General features: G+C 43.4%; 3 protein-coding genes and 1 pseudogene across 3 annotated transcripts; 2 read left to right on the forward strand and 2 right to left on the reverse strand.

Moving 5' to 3' along the window:
- LOC8056711 (glutathione S-transferase T3) lies at positions 7,332-8,524 on the forward strand. The gene is made up of 2 exons (XM_002452057.1): positions 7,332-7,772; positions 7,850-8,524. The coding sequence occupies exons 1-2, from the start codon at positions 7,332-7,334 to the stop codon at positions 8,522-8,524; spliced, it is 1,116 nt and encodes a 371-aa protein (XP_002452102.1).
- LOC110435123 (putative nuclease HARBI1) lies at positions 8,814-10,343 on the reverse strand. Its single transcript, XM_021460500.1, has 2 exons — positions 9,998-10,343; positions 8,814-9,914 (listed from the first exon to the last, which is right to left on the reverse strand). Exons 1-2 carry the CDS (start codon positions 10,237-10,239, stop codon positions 8,861-8,863), a joined length of 1,296 nt encoding a protein of 431 aa, XP_021316175.1. The 5' UTR covers positions 10,240-10,343; the 3' UTR covers positions 8,814-8,860.
- LOC8084542 lies at positions 10,720-18,431 on the forward strand (annotated as a pseudogene).
- LOC8084544 (2-oxoglutarate-dependent dioxygenase DAO) lies at positions 20,745-22,131 on the reverse strand. The gene is made up of 3 exons (XM_002453815.2): positions 21,698-22,131; positions 21,253-21,580; positions 20,745-21,180 (listed from the first exon to the last, which is right to left on the reverse strand). Exons 1-3 carry the CDS (start codon positions 22,030-22,032, stop codon positions 20,938-20,940), a joined length of 906 nt encoding a protein of 301 aa, XP_002453860.1. The 5' UTR covers positions 22,033-22,131; the 3' UTR covers positions 20,745-20,937.

The following is a 26,477-nucleotide window of genomic DNA, read 5'->3' on the forward strand; positions in this document are numbered from 1 at the left end:
GGAGCGGTCGCAGGCTTCTTGTTGACGGTCCTTAATGCTCACATTTAACCGTCAACTAATCATGGAAAAGGACCTATATGCAACCAACATTCAAAATTAGAGTTTTATCTGACAGAATTCCACGAGTTTTAGTGTTTGTCTATTTCTGCAGGGGGGTATCAGGAAATATGGAGGAAAGGTCCACACGTCGGGTTTACATAGAGATATTACCGCAATTATCCAACATCTAGAAGAGTCCAGAAGCCACGGGAACGAGCGGGAGGCCGAGCGGGCCCGGGGGCTGGGCGCCCGCCCTCCAGCCTTGGGCGCCCGCCCAAGGCTCTCAGCCAATTAGGCTCCGTCTCACGGATAATGCTCCACCGACCTAAAGGATTAAGGAAAACCGTACGATTAATGTCAGTTTGATCCGACGGCCCATATTCATTTGGAGGGGCTATATAAGCAGGCCCCCTGGCCCTTGGAGGGATATCTCTTCTACAGAATCAAAGCTAGGGTTTCAATTATTCATCCAAGTAGAGAGGATCCCTCTAGTTCATCTAGTTCTAGTTCTAGTTCATCTAGTTATAGTTCTAGTTAGTTCTAGTTGTAATCTAGAAAATAGGGAGAGAGAAGAGGAGAGCGGAGGAGGAGCCGGATCTGTCGGATCTTCCTCAACATTGTACTTTTGTAGCAACTGGTTCGTTCTTCATCGTTCTCCAAGTTCTTTAATTCATAATTCTTGAGTTCTTTAATTACTTTTATTTACATTCAAATTATTTATTGGATTCCCGCTTGCATCAAATGCTCTAGTCTTTGCAACGCTAGAGTAGTAATTAATAGATTAGACGTGGTGTTTAGTCTTGCAATTACATGGAATTGCACCCAATCCTGCGGATTGTTGTGGTAGCCCTAGGGTAGTGACAACCCTAACGGTCGACGTATTCCACCTCATTCGGATCGGTGTTTGTAAGACCGTAGTCAGAGCTTCCTAGCCCCCTTCTGATCTCTTTCTGTGGTTAGTGTTCTGATGTCCCGAAATAAATAATCTTTGAAGTAATTCTTGATTCTTAGATCAACTAGAGAACTCTCAGGAAACTTCCTCTCTTCCCACCAAAAAAAATTATATAGTTATCCTTGGGCGATCTTGAATCTTAATTAGTACACTCACGTTCCCTATGGAAAATCGATACTCTGGAATACTCCCGGGTGAAAGCTACATCGGTATCCGTGCGCTTGCGGATTTTTCTATTTTGCGTTTAAAATACCCAACACTCCTCCGCCGCTAAATCGGGCTCTGGAGGAGGTGATGGTGGTGCGCGTCATGATGTCGACGCTCCCGGCGTCTCCTTCCCAGCAGACAGTGAAACGGGCATTCCGGCCACCGGCTGTGGCGGAGCGGGAAGTCGTGTTGGCACCCCTATTGGGCCTAGGAGCAGAGTGCATGGCCTCGCGAGGCTTTCCTCTAGCCCGTCGTGGGCTAGAGGCGTGGGCCACCTGATAGGGGATATGCGCGAGAAAAGTCTAGGTTCTCCCGTCCCCAGTGGTGGGGTTAGGGTTCCTAGACCTCTGCCTCCCTCATTGGGCGTTTCCAGCTTGATGTCCCGAGCATCTCCCATGCACTAGCTAGGGCGGGAGAGGCTTAGGCTTAGGCTGGGGCTCGGAGTCATCACGTGGCGGGAGGAGGACCATGTCATACCATAAGCCGAGCGACATGAACTCCAGGCTCCCAAACCTCATGACCGTACCGAGGCGAAGCGGGCGAAAACCGTCCACCATCTAGGCTTTCCTGGAGGAAATGGTGTCACATGCAGAAAGCCCCTACCTCGTGCGCCAACTGTCGGTGTCTGGACACGTGATCCAGACACTAACGAGTGATCGAGTCTACGTGCCCCAAAACCCAAATGGTGATGCAAGAAGGACACAAGAGATTTATACTGGTTCGGGCCAACACTGCCCTACGTCTAGTGTTGGGGTCAGATCTTGTATTATCTTGCACCCAAAGTGTTCATAGTAGGGGATACAAGCAGTTTGCGAGAGAGAGAGAGAGAGAGAGAAGGAGTCCCAGGTCTCGGCTTTGTTGGTGGTTGAGTGCTCGTGTGAGAACTTAGATGTGTTGTGGTTGTGCTCGGTGTTGGTTGTTGAGTTGGTCGTGTCCCTAAACGGTGCTCTACCTCCCCTTTTATAGTCTTAAGGGGAGGTAGATTTTACATGTGTGAACTCTATTTTTACTCCTAGTATATGGAGGAAGTGCGACGTCGGAGCTGTAGTGGCTGATCACTGTTGACGGTCCATAAGTATCAAATTTAATTATCAAATAAACAAAGAAAAGGATCCAAATGAAATCAACATCTAGACTTAGGGTTTTATCTGACAGAATTCCACGAGTTTTGGGTGTTTATCTATTTCTGCAGGGGGTTATCAGGAAATACGGAAGAAAGGCCCACACGTCGGAATTACATAGAGATATTAACGTGCCGCGCAATTATCTTACATCTAGAAGACTCCAGAAGCCACGGGAAGAAAGCGGAGGCCGAACGGGGCTAGAGGCAGGCGCCCGCCCTCCTGCCCTGGGCGCCCGCCCTGACTTGGAGGCCAATCAGGACTCTGTTTCTCGGGAGATCTCCACCGACCTAAAGGATCAAGAATAACCGTTCAATCTATATCGGTTTGATCCAACGGCCCATATTCACTTGAAGGGACTATAAAACCAGACCCCCTGGCCTCTGGAGGAGAAAGCCTCTCAACCCTAATTCATTATTCTCAAGGGAGAAGAAGCCTCTGATCAAGATTAGAGCCACCACATCAATTAGACATCTAGATTAGCATAGCTACATAAGATTAGAACTAGAAGGAGTCAATCTTCGATTGGTTTCCGGATCTGTCAAGAGGATTCTTGTTAATTCTCTAATTGTGCTTCTAATTGTTCTCTAATTATCTTTGTTCTTCAATATTATGAATATGACTTTGTTCTACTTCAATCAATGTTATCCTAAACGCTAAACAGTAAACAGTCGGTCACCCTTCGTTTAGCGTTTAAACTGTTTAGACGGTGTTTAAACGGATTAAAACAGTCTAAACGGTTTTTACACAATATTACAAAAATGTGCATATTTTTAATGTAAAATCAATCATTCTATCATTTATACATATTTATGCAACTAAAAACCATTTATTTTATTATGTATATATGTTTATGCATGTTAGAAGAATTAAATATACATATTTATGCATGTAACAAATCAATTTTATATATTTATTAATATAATAAATTTAAGTATACAAATTGTTGATATAAAATTCAACTAGATTTACCTAGTGTTTGCCTAAACGCCCGTTTAAACAGCCGTTTATCACGTTTAATACCGTTTACAACCGTTCCGTGTAGGCCGTTTAGACCGTTTTCCCTGTTTTTTGACCGTTTAAACGGTCAACCGTTTAATTTCCTGTTTACCCCCTAAACAAAACAGTTTGCCACCGTTTACCGTTTAATGACCGTTTAATCGGCCGTTTAGGCCGTTTAGGCGAACACTGACTTCAATATATTGCTTATGACTTTGCTCTACTTGTTTATATTCAAGATTATATTGTTCTTAGTTTATCATAGTTATGTACTTGGCTTAGTTAGATTGGATCTATATACATGCTTAGGATCGTATAGCGTTTATCCATCGGATCCATGGGTAAATGATAGATATTGTGTAGGCGTGGTGCTTATACCGTATTTATATGCGATTGTACCCAATATGCCAGATCGTGGGGTAGTTCGTGATAGTGACAGCTTCATTGATTCTTATATAGTCCCCCTCTCGTGTATTGGGCTGGCAGAGCAATATTATTACAGGGGAGTGATTGCTATGTTTCTCATTTACCTTGCTAATATCACTATGCATGGGCGTAGTCTTGTCTCGCAATGATTGCTAAGTATGCTTGCACTAACTATGATAATGCTAGACTATATAGTTGAGAATAACTTAGGAAATATTCTTGTAGTTTGTTCTAATACCATGCTAATGACTTTCTAGAGTATCTAATTGAGGTGCTTATCATATTTATATGTGGCTAAGTTATGATCAGATTAATTATCCTTGTCACTATTCATTATTTCATATATCCTTTATGTGACACTTATCCTGTATGAAAGAGTTAGATAAATATTCTCAATTATATATGCAATGATAGATACTCAATCTCATATTCTATTCTGTAATCAATATTGATGATTGTTAATCCCTTCCCAGATACCTGGAATACTTTCCGGTTAAAATGCTACATCGGTATTAATCTGTGCGCTTGCAGATCCCATTCATTATTTATTTAGAAGAGCAATTGCATATTTCAATACCGCATCTCTCATGTCATGCTGGGGATGACAACTTAGCTTAAGTGGTATGAGGGATAGGTTTGGCATTTTGGCACCGTTATCAGAATTAGAAAACTGTCTACTTTTGGTAATGATGTTAAGAATACCCAACAATCACCCTGGAGCGATGGTTACGGCGTGGTTGCCTCTGTTGATCATGCGGAGTTGTCCTCTGTGTAGTAGATCTTGACACCTGGCGTTGTAGTCCCCTTGCCGAGTCCTGTTTTGGGGCGTTCCCTATTTTGTGTCAAGGAGTAGTGATGCTTGGTTATGGCAACAGTGCCGAGATTTAATGTCTCCCATCCCCCTCCTTGTCCGGCCGTACACACAGTGACAAGGGTAAGGTGTAACATGGGTGGAAGTTGGTTAGCACAGTGGGCGCCATCTCCTGTGGCAGTATGGGTGAAGGCGTGGCTCACGTCCCATCCACAGCGCGGTCGTCGTGTGGAGGAGGCCTGCGAATAGGTGGTCCGCGCCGAGGCCGGGGCTCGGGTGAGGCGCAGGTCTCACTCGGGGCCACGGCTCGAGCGAGGCATAGGTCTTGCTCGAGGCTAGGGCTCGAGCGAGGCGCAGATCTCGTTAGAGGCGCAGGTCTCGCTCGGGGCCAAGGCTCGAGCGAGTTGCAGACCTTGCTTTACCCTGCTGGGCTTGTTTGTTGGGCCGAGGCGGAATTGTTTTAGTCCAACCTGGTGGTGTCTTATAGGGCTTTTTAGGTTCTATCATTTTTATGCCTTTGATTAGAGCAACTCCAGGAGGGCCTCTACTCAATCCTCAATATCTAAATATGGATGTCCAAGCTAAAAACATTACTCCAGCAGGGCCCCTACTCCAGACCCCATATTTGGTTGGTCACCCATATTTCTCCCCCAGATCCCATTTCTGTTGGCCCAAGAGGACAGCCTCCATCCTCCATCGCGTGTCCTTAGCCCCAGCGTATGCTCCCTCTCTCTCTCTTCCCTTGCATGTGCATGACACCCTATGGTAACCGGCTCGATGCTCTAATTGTGTCCCTGTCCAAAGTAAGAAGAAAGAGGAAGAAGAAAAGGACAATGACAAGTGGATCTCTTCTATCATTCTCTCTTGAATAGATTTGGGGGTTTAAATTTGAGTGCTACGGTTGGAGTTAAAGAAAAAAGTTGAGTCCCAAAAAGTAGGAGAGCATCCAAATTATTAAAAGTAGGTGGGCTACTCTCTGAGGGAACTGAACCGACGACCACCGAATGACTGACGGGCAATGCAAGGAAAAGTGATATTTTTTTAGAGCATCTCCAACAGTTATGCAATTAGATTTTGCATTCTTGAAATTTGCCAAAAATCTTAAAAATTACTCTCCAACAGTTTTGCATTTGACTTATGCATTTTAGCAAACTTGGCATTTGATGGACCAAACTTGGCATTTTTGCATAGGCAAAATGGTTTGACAATTTTGATATCCTGAGAATCTTGGACTCCTTGTCGTGCCCGTACTCCCCATGTCGCGGTAGTTTCCCATGAGACGACTCCTCCCGCGCCGACTCTTTTCTTTCCCCCGCGCGCCGCCTCCTTTCTTCGCGCGGGGACGAAGGAGATCCATCGCCGCCTCCTTTTCTTGCAGCGACGTGAGGCTACCTCGAGCAGATGTCGCCGGCCTGGATCAAGCAGTGACCTCTTTTGACGACCTCAAAGCCCTCCTTATGGAAGCCTTGGGACCCGGATGTCGCGGTGCTACCTGAGACTGTTGTCTCGATCGGATCTCGACGACCTGGACCAAGCGGCGACGTGGACTTGCGGGATGAACACGGCCGCGCGACGCGCGAGAGAATTTCCCGCGAAGATGAAAGATTCCCTGACAAAAATAGTTGGGTCCACTATTTTGGAAAATGCCAAGTCAAAAATGCCAAACACTTGGAGATGAACTTATTTTTCCTTTAGCAAAACGTTTAGGGACTTGACAAACTCTAATAAATGGCAAACTCAAATTGCATAAGGTTGCAGATGCTCTTAGAGCATCTCCAAGAGTTTGCTATTCCACTTGGTATTCTACAAAATTTGGCAAAAGTTGCAGAAAACGTTCTCCAAGAGTTTGCTATTCACATTTGCCAAAACCCTTCGATTGCCAAAACTTCCCTCCGCGCGCCCAGGTTTCCGCGCGGCGTACTCGTTCGCGAAATCAACGCGCGGCCTCGCACTGTCGATCTGGTTTACTTCGCGCGTCCCCTGGGAAGCCAACGCCGCCGCTACGCCGCTGAGTTCCAGAAGATCGGCGCTGCGTCCAGAAGTTCGCCGGACCTGTACTGCTGAAGGTTCGTTTCTCCGATCCCAGAGAAGGTGTATTGCCGGTGCTCTAGGCCTTGCTCGCGTCCCGCGGCGCCCTCCCGCGCCGGACTCCTCCGTCGCAGGTTGCAGCCCGGACGCAGCCGGCCGCACCGTCGCCGTCGGGGTGCCTTCACCTGTGTCCTTTTGATGTTAGCCTTGCTACGCTAGCCAGATTTGGCCGCCGAATTCGTATCTGATGATCATCTGCACCCTGGTTCTTCTTTTTCCGATTAGGTCTACTGTCGTTCTTGTTTTCCGATACAGTCTGGTTCTTGTTTTGCCGTGTTCATATATGTGATGGATCATCCCCAGCAAGAGCATCATGGCCGCGCTCACAGCCGCGTGAACGGCACCGATGCCGCTGCGTGAGGGGGAGGCAACGATCGATTAATGGCCGGTGAATCATCCATCCCTGAACCACACTAGTCTCCTACAAATGTCTACGATCTTTCTTGGTGTTGTCGTGTCCATCAGTCCATGTCTTACGATTTTTTAAGCAGAATCTGGTCGATCCTGTTATGTTGAAAAAAAAATGTTCCTATGCATGGATCTAGCTATAGCTACTGCCTTGTCTGTGTTAATCCCTCTTTGTTTCGGCAATTCATCGTACTATGCTTACAATTTCATGTTATTCTATTGTACACTCTTGCTAGTTTGTATGAATTCTGAAAGATCATTCTTTTTCAGACTCATTCCAATGGATCAGGGAGGAGATGATTTCCTGTCGGACATTCTTCTGCAGGAAGCAGGCAACCATGTTGCTGGTTTGGACGACCTGGTCATTCCATTGACTCCTCAGGAAACTCAGATTAGTCCGGATATAGAAGTTGCTGCTAGTCGTGGAAATCAAGGAACGAAGAGGTCCAAAAATTTCAATGTTGAAGAAGACGAACTTGTTTGTGAAGGATGGTTGGCTGCTAGCAAAGATCCCCTCCACGGGGCCAACCAAAATCGTACCTCGTTTTGGGGTAAGGTTCATGCTTACTTTGAGAAGAACAAAAAGGCAGATGCACCTTCAAGGACAGCAAGTTCTTTACTGCATAGATGGCTCACAATTCAGACTTTAGTGAACAAGTTTTGTTCTTGCTATGATGCAATTGAACGTAGAAATCAAAGTGGTACAACTATACAAGACAAGGTACTATGCCTAGACTTTTTTTAAATTTCATGTTGCTATGTTTCTGACTGCTATATATTGACAATGCACTTGACCAGATTGCCAGTGCCCTCAAGATGTTCTCGAGAATGGACAACAAAGATGGGAAGAAATGCAGTGTTGTGCCTTGTTGGAATATACTGAAGGAGGAGGACAAGTGGAAAGCCAAGAGGACTGAACTTCAAGAGATGGAGAAACAATCAACAGCAGGAAACAAGACCAAGAAGAAGGCCACGAAGGTGGCTCGGCCAAGGGAAGAGGAAGCTGCCACCAATGAGCAAGACAAGGAGGCCACCGATGCTGGTGGTAGTGCTGAAACCGGAGCAAGAAAAAGATCTGATGGGGTAAAGAAGGTTAAAGAAAATCTTAGGCGAGGAGGTGGCGAAGCTTGCTTGGAGGCCCTTGACAAAATGTGGGCGAAGAAGGAGGTGGCTGACAATGAAAAAGAGAAGGCAAAGCAAGAGAGGTTCATGGCGGCACTCGAGGTAGAGAAGGAAGCACTAGAGGTAGAGAAGAAGCGACTTGCTACTGAGGAAAAGAAAGCTCAAATTGAGGAAAAAAAAGCTGAAGCGGAGGAAAAAAGAGCACAAGCGGAGGAGACAAGAGCGCAAGCCGACTTGTTGAAGCATGAGAAAGAAATAATGTTTGCCGACCCGACCTCCCTCAACTCTATTCAGCGTGAATGGCTTGAGAAGATGCAGAAGGAGATTCTGGCTAGACACCGTGGAAATTAAATTAAGTTTATTAGATCTTTTATTTCTTGTCATTTGAACTATCATAAGTTCAGTTTTGGATATTTATTTAAATTTATTTAGTACGAAGTGGTGGTGGCAAAATGATTTAATTATCTTCAGATGATATTTATTTAAATTTATTAAGTGCTTCATCTATTCTACGAGGTGGCTGTTGCCATGGCACATAGTGTGGATTCAGATGTAATTCGTGACTGATTTCATTATGTCAACATTGAGTTGGAAAATGCCACGAAATACTTTGTAAAATTTTTGTATATCCAAGCCACGAAATACTTTGTAAAATTTTTGTAATGCTAAATTAATACAAAATAAGGCTCATATTTTGTATGAGTACAAATCTGGATGATGGTTCCAAAGATGTTCGATGAGATCTTCTTTCAGTTGCACATGGGTGTCTTTGTTTCTGATTTGCTGATGTGCTTCAATATATTCATCAAGCGTGCGAGCTAGCCGGCCACGTGCAGGTTCCACAGTCTCACCTCCATAATCGAATGACTCATTATGGTCCATCATGAATCCTTCATCTTCGACGATCATGTTATGCATGATAACACAAGCCCTCATGATTAGTGTTAATGTCTCAATGTCCCAAAAACGTGCCCCACCACGAACAATGGCGAATCTAGATTGAAGAACGCCAAATGCCCTCTCCACCATTTTCCTTGCTGCTTCTTGCGCTTTGGCAAAGTATTGCTGCTTATTACCCATAGGACGACTGATAGACTGAATTAAAGTAGCCCAAGATGGGTATATGCCATCTGAAAGATAATAACCCATGTTGTAGTCGTGGCCATTGACAGAAAATTTAACTGCTGGAGCTCTACCTTCTGCCAGGTTGTCAAACAAAGGTGATCTATGAAGAACATTGATGTCATTATGAGACCCGGGCAATCCAAAGAAAGCATGCCATATCCAAAGGTCATCTGAAGCAACAGCCTCCAAAATGATGGTGGCCTTATCTACATGGCCCTTGTACTGACCCTGCTTATCATATGGACAATTCTTCCACACCCAATGCATGCAGTCAATGGACCCTAACATTCCTGGAAATCCTTTTTTCTCACCCATTGCAAGTAATCGTGCTGTGTCCGCCTCATTGGGTTGTCTGAGGTATTCATCTTCATACAGCTCAACAACTGCACGAATGAAGTGACGCAGGCTCTCCAGCGTTGTACTTTCACCAATACGAACATACTCATCTGCCGCATCAGCAGCTGTTCCATAAGTCAGCATACGCATTGCCGCAGTGACTTTTTGGAAGCAACTCAAGCCAAGAACATTAGCTGCATTTCTTTTCTGCACAAAGTAGTCATCATGGTCTTCTACATCACTCATTATGCGTAAGAAAAGATTCCTAGACATCCGGTACCTGAACCAAAATAACCAAAATATTTACACAAATAAATATGAGATCAAATATAACAATTTTATCTAAAAATTATTATGAACAACCTTCTACGGAATAAATCGGGCCCATAAGTTGGATTCTCAGCCAAATAATCTTGATACATCCTTTCATGGCCGGCTTCTCTATCACGGTAAATAACTTTGTGACCTTTGACAGATCCACCATGTGGCCCTTTTTCCTTGCTAGCGATTTGCAAAATTTGAGCAGCCGATAATATTATAGAACAATCGTCATCAGATGATGAATCATCAAATTGTTTTTGGAGAAGAGATCTCTTCCTAGGCATGATTCCTGAGGAATTACTGTCTACATCAGCAGTCCTTCGAAGTTGTATGAACAAAAAACAAAAAAAAATATCGGATAGGAGGTTCGTGAATTACCTGTGCGAGGGAGTGACGCACCCTGCTGCCTTGATGTGACTGACGCTGGTTGATCTCACGACTCACGCAGCCTTGATCTCACGAGGAGTTGATCGTTCACCTCGGCGGCGGCGGCGGCAAGGAATACGGTCGCGGGTGCACCAGCTGCCAGAAAACAATCGGTGACAGCCCCTGCCTGTTAATTCCGTTGGACCAAAAGCCGGTTTGTGGGCCTTATTTTTTTAGTTTAGCAAGCCCAAATGGCAAACTCTTAGAGAAACAACAAATTTTGACTTGGCAAATATTTTATCAAGTTGCTAAAATAGAAGATTTGGCAAGTGGAATTTAGGGAACTCTTGGAGATGCTCTTAAGCCTATTTCTCTACGCTGCTAAAAACACAGTAGCGACCGTAAAAGTGGCTGTCTCATCCCATCTGCTCCGATTCCAATCGGCGCCCGCTTGTTTTCGTTGTCCGCTCCAAAACCCTACCGACCCCGCCGACGATCACCGCAGCGATGGCACCGCCCCAAACCTCCGGTAAACGACTCTCAAACCCTAGCCCCCAGCACCCACTTGACCGCGGTCTACCCCATTAACTAACCCCTACGCCCCTCCACCACATGCAGGTCTCGGCGCGCCGCAGCGGCGGCTCCTCCAGGCGGCGGCCGACGGCGACCTCCAGCTCTTCAAGAGTACGTGCACGCGGCGTGCTCCGCCCCTGCAATTCTCCCGTTGCTGAGTTTTGGGTCGGGCGCTGATTTCGGAGGGTTTTGGATTTTGGTTTTCTTGTTCGCTCGTGTCGCGTCCGCAGGGACCGCAAGTGCGCTGGACGCCGGCAAGGGCCGCCTCAGAGAGGCAGTCGAGGCCGTGAAGAGCCGGGGCGCTTCACTTCGCCGCGGGACGCGGCAGGCTGGCTGTGTGCGTATACATGGTCGAGGAGCTACATACGGACGTCGACGCATCGGACGATAAAGGTGGTTTCTTTTGATTTTTTTTTTTCGTGTTTAACCTTCCTGCCCCTCGTCGCGCAAAAGCAAAATCCTCATATGTTCACGTCTCTAGACCAGAGGTTGGTGCCACCATGGCTTGCAATGTGAAGTTAGCAGTGATGATATTACAAAAGCACCACATTTTCATTAGTAATTGATTTCATTCATCACATATATATGAGATGCAATGACTTGGTCATCTGCTTCCTTGATGCCAAGGAATGGGGGGAGTGTACACGTACCTGCATGCACGAGTTTCAGAATGGCTATCTGATTGGGTTGAATTTCTCCTGTTTAGATGATTTGTGTCCATGTCAAACTATGTTTATATTTATATCAATCTGGTTTCCATGCTTCTAGTTTTGCTTCACTCGGCAACTGTTGTAGGAAATGGTTTGTACTTTGCAGGTTAACCTTGATGCGATGCCTGTAAAGAACTTCATGTAAACTCGGATTTTTTGCCCATTTAAATTATATGTTTGGTATTCTCGGTGCCTTCTCATTTCCATTGAAGTTGGGAAATTTACTTAAACCAATTCGCACCAGAAACAGTATGGATGTTTACCCCTGGATTTAGCTTATATTCTTTTAAAATTGAAGTCTTGAACTTGACATTGACATTGTCTTGGAAGTATATGTCAAATTAACATGTTTTGAGTTGATTTATGAAGTTCATTCATTCCAGATGCATCATATATTGTTGGGACAGAATTGCATCAATAAAGAGTGTTGATGCATGCAGCTTCTGTTCATTTGTCTTCTTGTTTTCCCCTTGCATCAGTTTGCTTTCTGTTGCAAATGTTTTTTAGCTATTGTTTATTAATGTACATGTACCCCTATAAATATTTGTCCTGTCTTTAGTTTGGCTGGAATCTGGATTTGGTTTTATCACCAACAAACTCATCCATTATGTTTTGCTTAATCTGTGTAAGAGTATCAGGGTTTTAAAGAAGCAGCTGATATGTGACGTGTTTGTAATTTTTAGTAGAGCATTTCACATTATGGCACTTGTACTTCACATAAACTGATAAACACACACATATTGAAGTTGAATCATATATTCTTCGCGAAACATCTCATGTTATTGTACTTAACACAAACATTCACATATCGAAGTTCAATCTTATGATAATTGTTTGATCATGTGCACATAGGCAGTTAGGCACCCTCAGACTTGTTCCTTAATTCTCGTCGATATTTTGTATTGCTAGTATCAGTTTCATGTGCCAAAGATGTGTCCATGTATTATTTTAGAGGCAACTTAAATGCCATCATCTCCTAACTTTGAATGTGCTAATGCATGTGGGAAGTTCGTATGGATGCTTTGGAAACAGATGCTTTGCTTGAATAGTAAAACCTTTCTATAGTTTTTTTCCTTCTATTAGTCTTATTTAGCATGGTACTACTTTTTTATGTTTGCTGTAGGGGATACACCTCTAGCCTATGCAATTCAAGGTGGCACTGTGGACACAGTACAATATCTTCTTGATCATGATGCTAATCCAGATAAACCTATTGGGAAAGGGTCTACACCTCTTCATTTAGCTGCCGCCGGAGGTCTCTTCCTATGCAACTTATCTCTTTCCTTCATGTGCGTGTCTTTAAATTCTTTGTTTATGTGTCTGGAGTGATGTAATGGAATTTGATCAGATCATGGGCATATATGTTGTATGTATTGTCAATGGAAATGCTCCAAGTATTCATTGGTCATGCTTGAAACTTGTGATGAATGAGTTGTTTAATTGGTACCTTTAAGTCTACAAAATGCGATTATGAAGATATATCTATCGTAAGTTTGTATTCTTCATTATCTATCAAATTCGGAGATGCCTGATGTGGATCACATATTTCTAAAATTCAGCTGTTAATTTGTTTTCTCTGTTGTTTTTTCATATGTATTTCATGAGCTAGTTCATAGGGCATTGGGATACATTATAGATCTGATGTTGAACATGAAAAACATAAATATATTCTTTATTAACACAAACCTTTTATCACTACTAATTTAAATGTTTGTATATAGCCATATAGGAAAGAAGTATGGCCCCCTGTTCTCAGGACAGCTTACTGTGATTGATTTCTGAATTGTTTAAAACACATTTTCTGTAGATTATCTCTTTACCCATTCAACATATTCCAATAAGTAACTAATAAACTTCCGTGTTTCATTTTTGTGATTTAGGAAATTGTGAAATGTTAAAAGCCTTACTCTCAAAGGGGGCCAATGTCGATTCACTTTCTGATACTGGGACACCACTGCATGTGGCTGCTTACTGTAAGCAGGATGGTGCTATGAAGATTTTGTTGGACCATGGTGCAGATGTAAGTAACGTTATTATCTACCTTCATTCGTAGATTAACAAGGTCCAAATTACTGATTACAATATTTGCCCATCCTAATTTTCCTTGGTCCTTATTTTCTGTTAAGGCTAGTGACATTCGGTATTGCTATGCAAAAATTGACTGCCCAAACTAGCAAAAAAGATTATAATTTCGAGGACTAAATGTTTATGCCGACTTTCATCATGTAAGGGCACTGATTTTCTCAATCTTTCTTGTCAGTATAACAAGGTTTTTAACACTCTGTGCACACCACTTTTTGTGTCTCTCACTTCTCGCTCACTGGAATGTGTGAAGCTTCTAATTAAGGTATGATCCATTCACCTCATGCTAAAGTGAAATCTTTTTAATTTTTTGTAAGACCACCGAGATGAACAGTTTCTTTTGAAAACTTGGTATTACCTCATTCATTTTTTGTTGATGTTTGAACTCTTTGCACATGAATTTTCTTAATATAATGAAGCACAGCTCTCCTGCGTTTTCGAGAAAAAGAATTAATGAAGACCACTGAATAACCACTTCCCTTATTAAGTTGTATGTCTTGTTACCTTAATGAATAGTTCCATCAATCTTTAATATTAACAGTTCGTGAGCAAAGATATATAATATTGCAAATTAGCATTCACTAACTAATGTGGAAGGGGGGCGTATTTCTCTTCTGATCTCATTACATCAAATAACCAAAAAAATCACTCCTTAAATATCTCAGAAAAATGCCATGCTTATCTAGAAGGGTGTTTGCCACCTTTTGTGTTTTTAGGCTGGCGCTGATGTCAAGGGTGTTGGCACTGTAACTCCCTTAATAGTTGCTGTCAACAATGGCTTAACTGACTTCTACAATTGCTTACTGGAAGCTGGTGCAGATCCTGATGTTCGTGATGATGTAAGTTTATTTACCTTTTGATTTTCTGTTACGTACATGTTTTTTTCACACCATGGAATAGCTTTTCATGCATGGGAAATTATGTAAACCAACCTTTGTGAAACTGAATTTTTCTGATGCTGAGAAGCCAAACTTAGAGATGTAGTTTTTCATTTCCCTCTCAGCCAATCTGTGAAGTCCTTAAATGGTTACAGATTGTTTTAAATGACTCAATTTCTTTCCTAGATGCACATCCAATCCAATTAATATGCCATCACACCTGGCGTTTTGATTATATAGTGCAAAACTTGCGGGTCTTGGCATGTTCATGTTGTGGTAACAAATATCTATTTAGTTCTCTTTATCGATTTACAAATTATATGGACCTTTGCAAGATGATGATTTGATGCCCGAGTCTTCTAAATAGATTAACTTTTTGTTTCATGTGCATATGATATTTTGGTCAAAACTTAATAGATTATTCATGTCGGTGTGAAGTCTAGGATGCTTGCAGTTGAATAATCATATATATGACTAAAAACATCTTATAGTTATTCTTTATGATGTCTTTATAATCTTTTGATGAATAGATTCAACATATTTGATATTTCTTTTGTTACGGCATATTGCTGGTTGCCAATTTTTTTAGAACATTTTTATCTGGTTGTATCATGTTGTTGTGAACTTTAGATAATTTACTTTCTTATTCTGGAGGACCTTTTTTGTTATGTATTTCATCCATATGACCTGAATGTTTGCCATAGAACTCTTGCTTTGCAATCTCAGAGCAAAGTTTTGATTTTCAAAGAACTTTCAAAAAAGGACGCAGTTCCAGCAATTCATTATAGGAAAGAATTAACCCAGTTTATAAGGGAAACTAGGCAGCTGCACGGTTTATTGAAGGAAATCCATGAAAAAGCTAGGTGACTGACCTGAAGCAACCCACCAACACTCAGTGGCAACCCACAAATGACAGAGCCCACCATGTGTCATATCTGCGGAGCATTTCACAATAGCGACCAGCAGCTCTGACTTCTCACAGGGGGCATTAGCCACGCCAGCAAATTACTGCCCTTGTACGAGCATCCCTTGAAAAGGACCGCAATGTGCCATTGTTGCTGAGCTTCGTTGCACCCCACAATGAAGCAGCCCCGACTCCACCTCAGCAACTCCAAACCAGGAATGCCAGGGATGCAGTGTAAAGCAGGTCTGCAGGTAGCAGTCCCTATGAGGCATGGGGTCGTTGAAAAACAAACCCAAGCCTGTAGAGAAGCGCAGAACAGAGTATTGTTCTTTATGATGGACTTATTATGTCTGCTTCCTATCGTAACCTAAATTCTGTTGTTGGACTGAAGAAACGATAGGGCATTACAAGAGGCAGGGTGAACAGATGGAGTTTAAACAGCTCACTTAATTTGTCTTTCCTCTTCAAAGTCATACATCCAATTGGTGCAGTGACAAATGAGTTCTTTTCAGTTCTTTGTGACATTTCCTTTCTGAGGTTCAAGTCATATGTTTTATTATGTAATTGTTACTACTGTAAGATGTTGCTTATTCAAATTGTAGGTTTTCATGCTTCTCTAATTTTTTTCTCTTAACAGTTTGGGCACCTTCCTATTGAACTTGCTGCATATGAGAACAGAAGGAAAGATGTTGAGATTCTACTTCCAGTAACTTCACGTGTTCCGTATGTGCGTGATTGGAGTGTTGATGGGATAATTGATTTTGTGAGATCAATGCCATCAGTTGAGGTATTGCCAATTTAAGTTCCTTATCATTGTTCTGTTTTAACATGTTAGTTAACTATGCTGGTAGACAGCTTCCTATTCTATTGGTTCTTCAATGCATAATGCCATAATCTTATCAGGAAGGGTATTCACTGCATGTGTATCCAACTATACATTTATCCTCCTTATAGGAAGCAATGCGAAGTTTATTGTTGTTTGGCAAATCGAGTAGTTGCTTATGCAATCGTAGTATCATACAGATTTGAAGTGAGTTCATAAGATGTTTAGATCAGAAATTCATATTTGTTTTCAGAATATTCTCATGTCCTTCTCAAGTACTAGTAGTTCATGAAGCCTTTCCTCCTTTTTACACGTCCTCGTTCTTCTGTCCAAATGGTTTATTTTGTTTCAGGGTGACCCCATGTACAAAATGAAACCAGATGATATCAAGTTTGAAGGAAACAAGGCATATAAGAGAAAGGATTATCTTACTGCTGTAAAACTCTATTCTATGGTATTATTCACCGTCACTCTCAGCCTGAACTTAATTTGCTGTTTTGTGGTATCTAATTGACAGTTTGTATGGTTTTGGTTTGAATTATTCTAGTCTCTAATGAGATTTTTTTAATACATTGGTTTGCTCTTCTTTTTTTTGTTCTTTTTCTGTATAAATTTTTATTTCTGGTCCCTTCACATTTGTGTAGGAAATTAATGATGCAAATTCCTGCATGTACTGGTAATGAAAGAGGCTGCTGTTGTGATAAAGTACCAATCGCCTAAGTTTTCTGGATGATAACATGAATGCATTGTGGGATCCTTTTGTCTGTTTTTATACTGTTGTAAAACTTCACCAGAATATCATACAGTAGATTGATTACATGATACGGAGCAGCTACTATTAACTGTAGGTTCAAATCCTATATGTGTTAAGAAAACATCAAGCATGACTTGAATTTGCTGATTACCCTCAGTGCTTGGATTCTTAGGAAATATCACAGCTATTATGTGTTTAATGGATCTGTTCCAAACATGTAGCTTGTGCTTAGAAATATTCTTGAGGAGGCTCACTTTGGTGCATTGCTGCGCCAAGGCGCCAACCCTTTTTTTGGATGGATATGTCTTTTAACTTCCGTATCCTAATAATCTGATGCCTTGGGTAATCAAGTCGAGGTTACCAACTTAAGTCTTCTAAATGAGCTGTCCAGTACTGTATGTGAATGGCAACAAGAAGTAAATGTGACAATTCCTCTTTTTTTTTTCCTTTTTCCTTTTAAATGCAGGCAATAAACCACAGGCCTGATGATACGACCTTGTACTCAAATAGGTGTCTTTGTTGGATTAAGATGGGCGAAGGAGTCCGGGCATTCACAGATGCTGGGATTTGCAGGATGCAGTGCCCTGATTCGGCAAAGGCCTGCTATCTACAAGGAGCTGCTAATATGTTACTTAAGGTGAGATAAAATGATGCTTTTCAGGAATTTCAGCTACTCTTCATCTTGCTGTGCCAAATCCTTTTCTTTTCTTTTTTTCTACTGACACAGTGACTCTTCTGTCTTCAGGACTACAAAAAGGCATGTGATGCATTTCTTGATGGTCTCAAACTGGACCCAGCAAATGTTGAGATTGAGAAAGCATTACGGTATTGCACTCATCATACCTTTCATTATCATCAGACAGCATAGTCTGCAAGGATAACTCCGACTTCCATACCCAATATTCTATTCAGAAATTTCGTTGTCTCGAGACATATACATTGTGACTTACCAGCGAATTAGATAATTGTGTTGCATCTGAATCCTTTGGAGCATCATGTACATGTTATGTGCTTCTGCATCTGCATTTAAAATGCTTTAGTAATGGACATAATTGGTTGTGCAGGGATGCTGTCAACTGCTTGAAGACACTTGACACGGCCAAGTAATTGTCAAGATTGCCTTATGCCAAGGGACACTGGTCCGGAAGATAGAAGTACCACGACTTTTGCTAGTTCCTTGTCAGTTGTCACCTGTTGGCGTTTAAAGAGGCTTTCTGTTGAAGAAACCATCTAGTCTTGTAAATATGGTTCCTTTCTTCTCACTCTCAGTTAGGTCCTGATGAACTACGTAGAATGTTGTGTGGAAGTGCTGGCCACGTAGGTCTCATGAATCAAAACATTATGACCCTCCTTTTTACCTCGCGTAACTAACTTTTCGATGCTGAATGCTGAGAAAACCATAGACTCAACATTTAAGTGGTGGTTCTATTGCAACTTGTAAGTGCGCTGTCGTGCTTTACGTGGTGCGGTTGACCATGGATGCATGATCGAGCCGCACCCAACGCCTGGAGAGTTGTATTGTGACATACTCAGGAATTTGCTAGGTTGCATAGAGCAACTCCAGCCCAAGTCCTCAAATTAGGCCCCTAAAACTCTATTTACAGGCTGAACTACAAAAAATAAAAACCCAAAATAGCATCAACTCCAGCCCAACACCCTATTCTATTCCATGGAGCACCACGGTCGCACCGACATCGACGCCGTCGCCCCGCCCGCTCGCCACCACCGTACGGCCACAAGAGCCTCGAGCGCGGCCGGCTGGGCAGGCTCGTTCCGCGTCCCCAGCGAGCACCTGCACGGCCTCCAGCAGCAACCCTCTCTTCCTGACGCTGTCCACCTCCAGCACAGCACAGCACATGACGGACCAGAGCTGTGGAGGAAGACCCGGGGCATGTTCATCCGGATCACCAGCTTCTCGTACTCATCCAGCCACTCCATCGCCGCCGGCCGGTCTTCTCTCGCGAGCTCCGCCTCGGCGCTTTTCTTGCTGCTGCTGGCAGGCAGGCAGCGAGCCCCGGCACGCGGGTTCTCTGTATATAAAAGCGAGCGCGCGGCGGCGGCTGTGACAGCAGGGATGAAGGGAACAAGGAGGTGGCGGCGGACGCCGACGCTTCACGGGATCGCACCGCGGCTGCCTCGCGTGCGTTGTCTTCCTCCGCGGGGAGGAGTTGGCCGCGGGCGCGAGCGCGGACGACGACCGCGTAGCGCGCATCCTCGCTCGCCTCGGCCACCTCCTCCGCGGCGACGGCGAGGCCCCGGGTGCCGTGGCTGCCGTGCCCGCCACGGGCGTCGCGCACGCCGACCGCCGCCTCCACCAGCTCATGGCCGCGGACCTCGACCGCGCGTCGTCGTTCTCGGCCCCGGCACTGTCTCCAGCTGTGTCCGTACAGAGCTCCGGCGTGGTGACGGCTCCGCCGTGCGCTACGGCGTGCGGTGCGGGGTGGGGAGGGGGAAAGTGGGGTGGGTACGGGGCTGCCAGATCTGGGGGTTGAAACTAAAATTTAGAGGGACTTGTAAAATGGGGGCTTAAGTAGTGACTCTATTGGAGTTGAGTTTTTGTCAAAACCCCTAAAATTTAGAGTAAGAATTCAAGTAGGAGCCTGGTTGGAGTTGCTCTTAGGTAAGGCAGATTTGAACGAAATGAATTGAACCATCCGAAGATTCGCAAGCCTGTCCTCAAATCGGATAAAGTTCTGTAGGTATTCCTCTGTCCCGTTGAAAATGTTATTTTTGACTTTTTTAACTTCTTGCTTATTCAAAATTTTTATATAAATATTATTTATTTTGTTATGACTTATTTTATCATATCCCATCACATCGAATGTTGTAAATATTATTCGCAAGCCTTGTTTAGTTTAAAAAAAACTTGCAAAAAAATTCAGATTCTCCACTATATCGAATCTTGCGGCGCATGCACGGAATATTAAATATAGATAAAAATAATAACTAATTGCACAGTTTGCCTGTAATTTGTGAGACGAATCTTTGGAGCCTAGTTAGTCTATAATTGAATAATATTTGTTAAATACAAACAAAATTGCTACGGTATTAATTTTGTAAAAAAATTTGGAACTAAACAAGGCCCTGTTTGGATTCATTTGTTGGGTCTTGTTTAGTTCCTCCCCAATAGTATACACCTTATCCCATCAAATGTTTGGACACATACATAGAGTATTAAATATAGAATAAAATATAACTAATTGTATAGACTGCGACTACTTTGTAAGACAAATCTTTTAAACCTAATTAATTCATGATTTGACAATAAAGTGCTACAGTAATACATGTGCTAATGTCAGATTAATTAGGCGTAATAATTTTGTCTCGTGGTTTATTGACATATCTGTAATTTATCTTTTTATTAGTATACAAACACCTCATGTGACACCCCGTTTGATTAGAATAGGTGCCACGCGGCGTCCATCAACGAGGAGAACGCACGCCGGATGAAATAGGCCCATCGTCCACCTAATTTTTTTCCTATATAACATCCCGTAACTTTACACCCTAAAACTAGTACAGGGCAAAAGCTTTGGTTGTGAAAAGATGGCGTTGAGCAAATTTTGGTTTCGGTTACCGGCACATTCTAATCTTTGACACCCTCAACCATATGAGATATTTACCGGCTCTATAAGGCAACTTTTCACATAATATGCATATATAAGATTCGTGACATGAATAGCCTCATGTTCCACGTGATGGTGATCAGACTCGTTCCAGGGCAAGATTTTATTGACCATGCTCGGTAGCAATTCACATGGTAGCACGATATAGTCATCCTTCTCCCCCACACGCGACGTTTCAATGAGACAAGCGATCCGTAGGACTCTCTACTCTACTCGTGTAGGTGTAGGCGTTCCAATTTGCAGCTCCAACCGCGTGACCACGTACGTCACGCGGCCATCCGTGCGAGCGCCTCGCCTGCGTGCTCTCCGGTGGACAGCCGGAGCTTCCGGTAGTCGCCGTAAGTGAAGGCCTTGTACCTGCGCGGGTGGTCCGCGTCCACGAACGCCTCCGGCGCGCTCACGCCGTCGTCCTTGGGCGCGAGCAGGAACATGGCGATGGAGATGCGCGGCACGGGCGCGACGCACCGCACCCGGTGCTTCACGTTGTGCAGCCTCCCGTTGCTCCACGCCTGGAAACGCACGACACGAGACGGTCAGCGTCAAAAAGCACGGGGCGCGCGGATCCGGACAGTGGGTGGTACCGTGCCGACGTCGCCGATGTTGACGAGGAAGGAGCCCGCGACGGGGTCCACGGGCACGAACTCGCCGGTGGCCGGGTCCAGGACCTCGAGGCCGCCGACGCGTTCGTCCTCCTGGAGCACGGTGAGGAAGCCCGAGTCCGTGTGGATCTGCACGCCGGAGGAGCCCACCACCGTCTCGTGCGTGTAGTTGTACCTGTTGATGCGGAACTGGCACGGCCAGTCCTGGAACGAGTGCTCCTCTGCTACTAGCCCCAGGCTGGAGGCCAGCTCGCCGGCGACGGCGACGATCACGTCGTGCATCTTCTCCGCGTAGGTCTTGATGGTCTCCCTGCGCACCGGACCACCGCGTTACGTTACGACGACCCACCCGACTGCCGACTGAACTGATGACCCTCCGGCGCGGAAAGGGAAGGAGTACGTAGAGCTGTGGTGTGGTGTGGCCAACCTGACGTGCGGCGGCGCGTCGAGGAGCGCGCAGAAGGCGTCGACGTCGGCGGGCGCGGCGGCGTCGAGGAGCCCGAAGGCCTCGTAGAGCGGGTTGGTGGGGCTGGGCGCCATGTAGCCGCTGCCGGGGATGACGTCGGCGTTGCGGCGCTTGGCGTCGTCGGGGAGGTCGAAGAGCGCGCGCACGGCGGCCTTCATCTCGGCCAGGAGCCCCGCGGGCACGCCGTGGCCGGTCACCCGGAAGCAGCCCAGGCGCTCGCACGCGGCGCGCAGCCGCGCGGACTCCTCGGCCGCCGAGCCGGCCAGGCGCAGGTCGATCACCGGGATCTCCGCCATCCCCGCTGCGCTGCGGATTCGAGGAGGCGTGAGCGGAAATGATGTTGGTGCTGGCGCCGCTTGTCGGGCGGACTTTTGAGTTTTGACGGAACGCGACGAACTGATGGCATCCATCATGTCGCTATTATGGTGAGACAAACAACCGACACACCGTAGGCCGTAGCTTAGCTCCTGTCAGCTGGCCTAAAATTCAAACACTTCTTTCCATTATGGCACATATATATATACTTTTGATAATTTATATATAAGCTATACATTTAACATATATATATATATATATATAGAAAATTTACCATATATATATATATATATATATATATATATATATATATATATATATATATATATATATATATATATATACGGTAGCGCTATTCTACACCCTAGGTGTAGAATATTATTCTACACCGCAAGCCAAAATTGAGCAGAAAAAATACTGAGCAGTAATGAACATCGTTTAGTATCATCTAACACTACACTCAGGACCATGAAATACTGAACAATACTAAAACGCGAATACTGAACGATACTGAAATCTGTTCAGTAGGTTCGCCCGAGCTCCCCAAGCCATCTTCTCCGAACCGGGGGAGAGGGTGCGGTAGTAGGCCGAAGTCGCAGAGATCTCGTAGTGTGTTGGTACGCCGAAGTCACGGAGATCCTGTTTCCTCTTGTAAGAGTTCGCCTCGACCCGTTAGTCTAAGCTTGCCTCGACCCATTAGCCTTGTTTAGCCGAAGGATAGGCGTTTGATTGGCGTTGAAACGTTGGACTAGCAGCTTAGGCGGTGAAACACTGGACTAGCAGCTCGAACAGAGAAACAAGTCGATCTTAATTGTGAGGTTTAACCCTGCCGTTGGACTGGAAACCATATACCCTACAAGGTGATCTTAATCGTGAGGTTTATCCCTGCCGTTGGACTGGAAACTACCCCATCTAAACTCCTTTGTCTTCGTATAAGATGTCTTGGTTAGTAAGGACGCTTAGTGCTTCTGACAGGTCTGTAGCCTCGTGTAGCAGTGATAGGTCGGTTAAGACTATGTCTGTGTAAAATGCATCATCTATTTGTTTTGAAGATATAGAAAAAAGCATTGCAAATTGGAAAATCCCACTCTTCGTTCAGACTACTTTATTAAAACCATTGAAAAAACATGTTGTATTAATACCATGCATGAGACCTTGCACCTCCTTTCTGAAAGAGAAATAAATGACATTATAGCTAAACCCCAATATCATTATCTCCATTTTGGTTTGGTCCAAGTAGCCATCAGATCCTTGACCAGAAAAGGTTTAAATGTATCCATCTTGGCCTGTCTAAGAGACTGTAGAAACAAAAGATTTCATGATTCTTTACTTGGGATGGTTGAAGCTAGCCTCAGTAATGGTCCAGTTTTCTTCAACACCTTTCTAGATTTCTCAGTATCTCTATGTGATCCAAATATCAACAAAGCTCTCACCCAAAACTTGCAAACATCAGGCTTTGACCTTGAACTAGGAAGTGAGAACATTTCTGTAACTTACAGAATCTATTACAAGGCCATGACCTCCCTAGCTCCATGTGCAAAACAATATACACCCAAAGGCCTTAGACTATCTCCAACAATCGTCACCCAAAATACAAGACCCATTTGTCCTTTGGGTAGCGCTACAGGTAAAAGGTTCCATACCTATTTTTAGTCTTCTCCAACAACAAGACCTAAAAGACAACACTCTCTGCAAATGGGTCTCGAGGAGAGAGGATACCCAAATTTGGGTTATGCCTCTCCTGATACCCAAAATAGGTCTTCTGTATGGGTACTCTGTTGGAGGCTATAGGTATTGTGTTGGAGACCCATTTTAGGTTTGGGTTCCCAAATGGGTCTCCCTGTTGGAGATAGCCTGTACCTTGCTACAGGCTAATCCCAGAAACAATATTATCACTCCCAAAGCCTTAAAATGGGAAGAAATAAGGCTGCCCGAAAAATGGACCTTGACTCAAGCTGTTGAGCCACAAACCCTTGAGCAAACGGAAGTCCAATCTATCTCTAAAACTGCTGATGGGGATGTTGAAGTCGCTTTCTCCTCCAAAAGAAAAGCCTTTGTCCAATCTAGGCCATCGGTTAGCATTGACAATAGACCCCAGATGAAACCACAGAATATTGTCTATGCTACCTATGAAGATAACTCCTATGAACCATCAATCTCTGATTTTGAAATCAATGTCATTGAGACTGATGATCCCGAACTACAAACATATTGTTATATAGTAAAGGAAAAGGAGTTCCAAATAGATAAAGAGCTTCTCCGCAGAGAAATAACGCTTCCCAAAAATAAAGCCAAAAAGGAAAGGTATTTCAAGAATGTGGATCAGCCTTTTAGGCTGAAAATTAGAGAAGTTTGGCACAAAGAGATGATTGAGCAAAAGAAGAACATATTCTTCTTTGATTGGTATGAAAATAGTCAGATCAGACATTTTGAAGAATTCTTTAAACCAGGTTCAAAGCAAAAGGATAAGATAGAACCTGAGTATGATAATGAGAAGATAACCATGATAAAAAAGGTTTCTAAAGATTGGAAGACCACCAGTGGTAAACATGTAGAAGCTGTGCATCCACCTTTTGAACCCATCCAATTAGAAGCAAAAGGTGAAAGCATTAAGGCCTGTCCACTCAAAAATATATCTAGAGCTACCTATGCTGAACCTATAAAAGTTGAACACATAGGTCACTTGGTAGAACAACAAAATTTTTCAAATATATCTTTGCATGCTCTTGGGCAGCAGACAGAGCGGATAGAAGCCATTCTTACGGATGGAACAAAGCCTAACAAAAGTGAAGTTAAGGTAAATCTTCCTTCCAGCTCTCATTCTGAGGTTCCCCAGACACAAATAGTCATTCCACCTTTTGTTCCACAAATAGCCTCTTCCAACTTCAAGCTTGGAAAACAAAAGGCTATGGGATCCTCTGTTTCTGAAGAATTGATCAATGAATTATCCAACAAACTTGGAAATTTAAAGGTCAACAAAAATATTAACCAGATCACTGATGGTGAAAGTAAAGATGTGATCAACAAAATTAAACGTTTAAAACAACAACCCAAACGACTATGACAAGAAATTATTATCCAAGACCAACCTATGCGGATCTTCAGTTTGAAGAATTGCCGCACATAGCCAACATGACTTGCTTCAATGCAAGGAAATAGTTGAGTGGAACCTTGATGGGTTTGTTGAATACCAAATTTTTACCATGTGCCATCAAATGATTATGTATGCAAATGCTTGCATAGCAAATGGAAATAAAGAGAAGGAAGCAGCCCATATGATTGTCATTGGATTTTCTGGATAATTAAGGGGTTGGTGGGATCACTACCTTAGTGAAACCCAAAGAAAATCGATTATTGAGGCCGTTAAAATAGATGAAAATGGTAGGCCAATTGTCCTAACCAATGATCAAGGACAATCTCTAGGATCTGTTTTTGATGCCATCTCAACCCTGCTCTACAACATAGTTTACCACTTTGCTGGTAATTACCAGGATATTTATGAAAAGAATAGGGAGCAATTGATTAATTTGAGATGCAAAACCATGACAGATTTTAGGTGGTACAAAGATTCCTTTTTATCAAAATTATATACTCTTCCAGATCCTAATCAAGATTATTGGAAAGAAAAATATATATCTGGCTTACCTCCTCTATTTGCTGAAAAGGTTAGAAATTCTTTGAGAAAAGAAGGAGAAGGTAGCATAAATTATCAAAACCTAGATATAGGAAAGATAACTCAAAAAATACAGTTGGTAGGAGCTAAATTTTGTAATGATTTAAAAATTAAGGAACAGCTCAAGAAGCAAAGGGCCATTGGGAAAAAGGAATTGGGAGAATTTTGCTACCAATTCGGTTTCCAAGATCCTTTTGAATCCCAAAGAAGAAGGTCACATAGAGACCATAAAAGAAATTCTGATGACAATAAGAAAGCAAAACACCCTATGAGAAGAAGGCATAAGAAGAGATATGACACAGGAAATGTCTTCAAAAATTTTAAAAGGAAACACAAGGTAAATGATTTAGTTTGCTTCAACTGTGGCCAAAAGGGGCATAAATCTTCAAATTGTTTCAAATCAAAAGTAAAACAAGAGATTCAAGCCCTGCTCGAATCAGATTCTGAGGATATCAAAGAAAGATTGGGAGAAATCTTAAATCATATACAAAGTGATGATGGCTCAGAAGATAACAGTGAGATAAATTGTTGTGAAAATAATGAATGTTCATGTTATGAACAGGGTACCTCTGAAAATGAGTCAGATGAAAACATTTTAGTTCTCACTGACCTAGAACAGTTTGTTTTAGACACCTTTGACACTGTGCAGGACCCAGAAGAAAAGGAGATTATCCTTGAAAAATTCTTATCAAGGGTAAAAAATAACAAAGATAAATTGGTTAATGAAATTCAGAAAAAGAAATATTGTTCTGC

This window comes from Sorghum bicolor, chromosome 4 (genome assembly GCF_000003195.3).
Source record: "Sorghum bicolor cultivar BTx623 chromosome 4, Sorghum_bicolor_NCBIv3, whole genome shotgun sequence".
Lineage (NCBI taxonomy): Eukaryota > Viridiplantae > Streptophyta > Magnoliopsida > Poales > Poaceae > Sorghum > Sorghum bicolor.

Bases quoted from the DNA above. Each gene is read 5' to 3' on its own strand.
- LOC8056711 (XM_002452057.1), top strand. From the start codon at position 7,332: ATGGATCAGGGAGGAGATGATTTCCTGTCGGACATTCTTCTGCAGGAA. The intron at 7,773-7,849 runs GTACTATGCCTA...GCACTTGACCAG, and splicing joins GTACAACTATACAAGACAAG to ATTGCCAGTGCCCTCAAGAT.
- LOC8084544 (XM_002453815.2), bottom strand. From the start codon at position 22,032: ATGGCGGAGATCCCGGTGATCGACCTGCGCCTGGCCGGCTCGGCGGCC. The intron at 21,581-21,697 runs GTTGGCCACACC...TCCGGTGCGCAG, and splicing joins GACGCGCCGCCGCACGTCAG to GGAGACCATCAAGACCTACG. The intron at 21,181-21,252 runs GTACCACCCACT...GTGCGTTTCCAG, and splicing joins ACATCGGCGACGTCGGCACG to GCGTGGAGCAACGGGAGGCT.
- LOC110435123 (XM_021460500.1), bottom strand. From the start codon at position 10,239: ATGCCTAGGAAGAGATCTCTTCTCCAAAAACAATTTGATGATTCATCA. The intron at 9,915-9,997 runs GTTGTTCATAAT...ATTTTGGTTCAG, and splicing joins CCCGATTTATTCCGTAGAAG to GTACCGGATGTCTAGGAATC.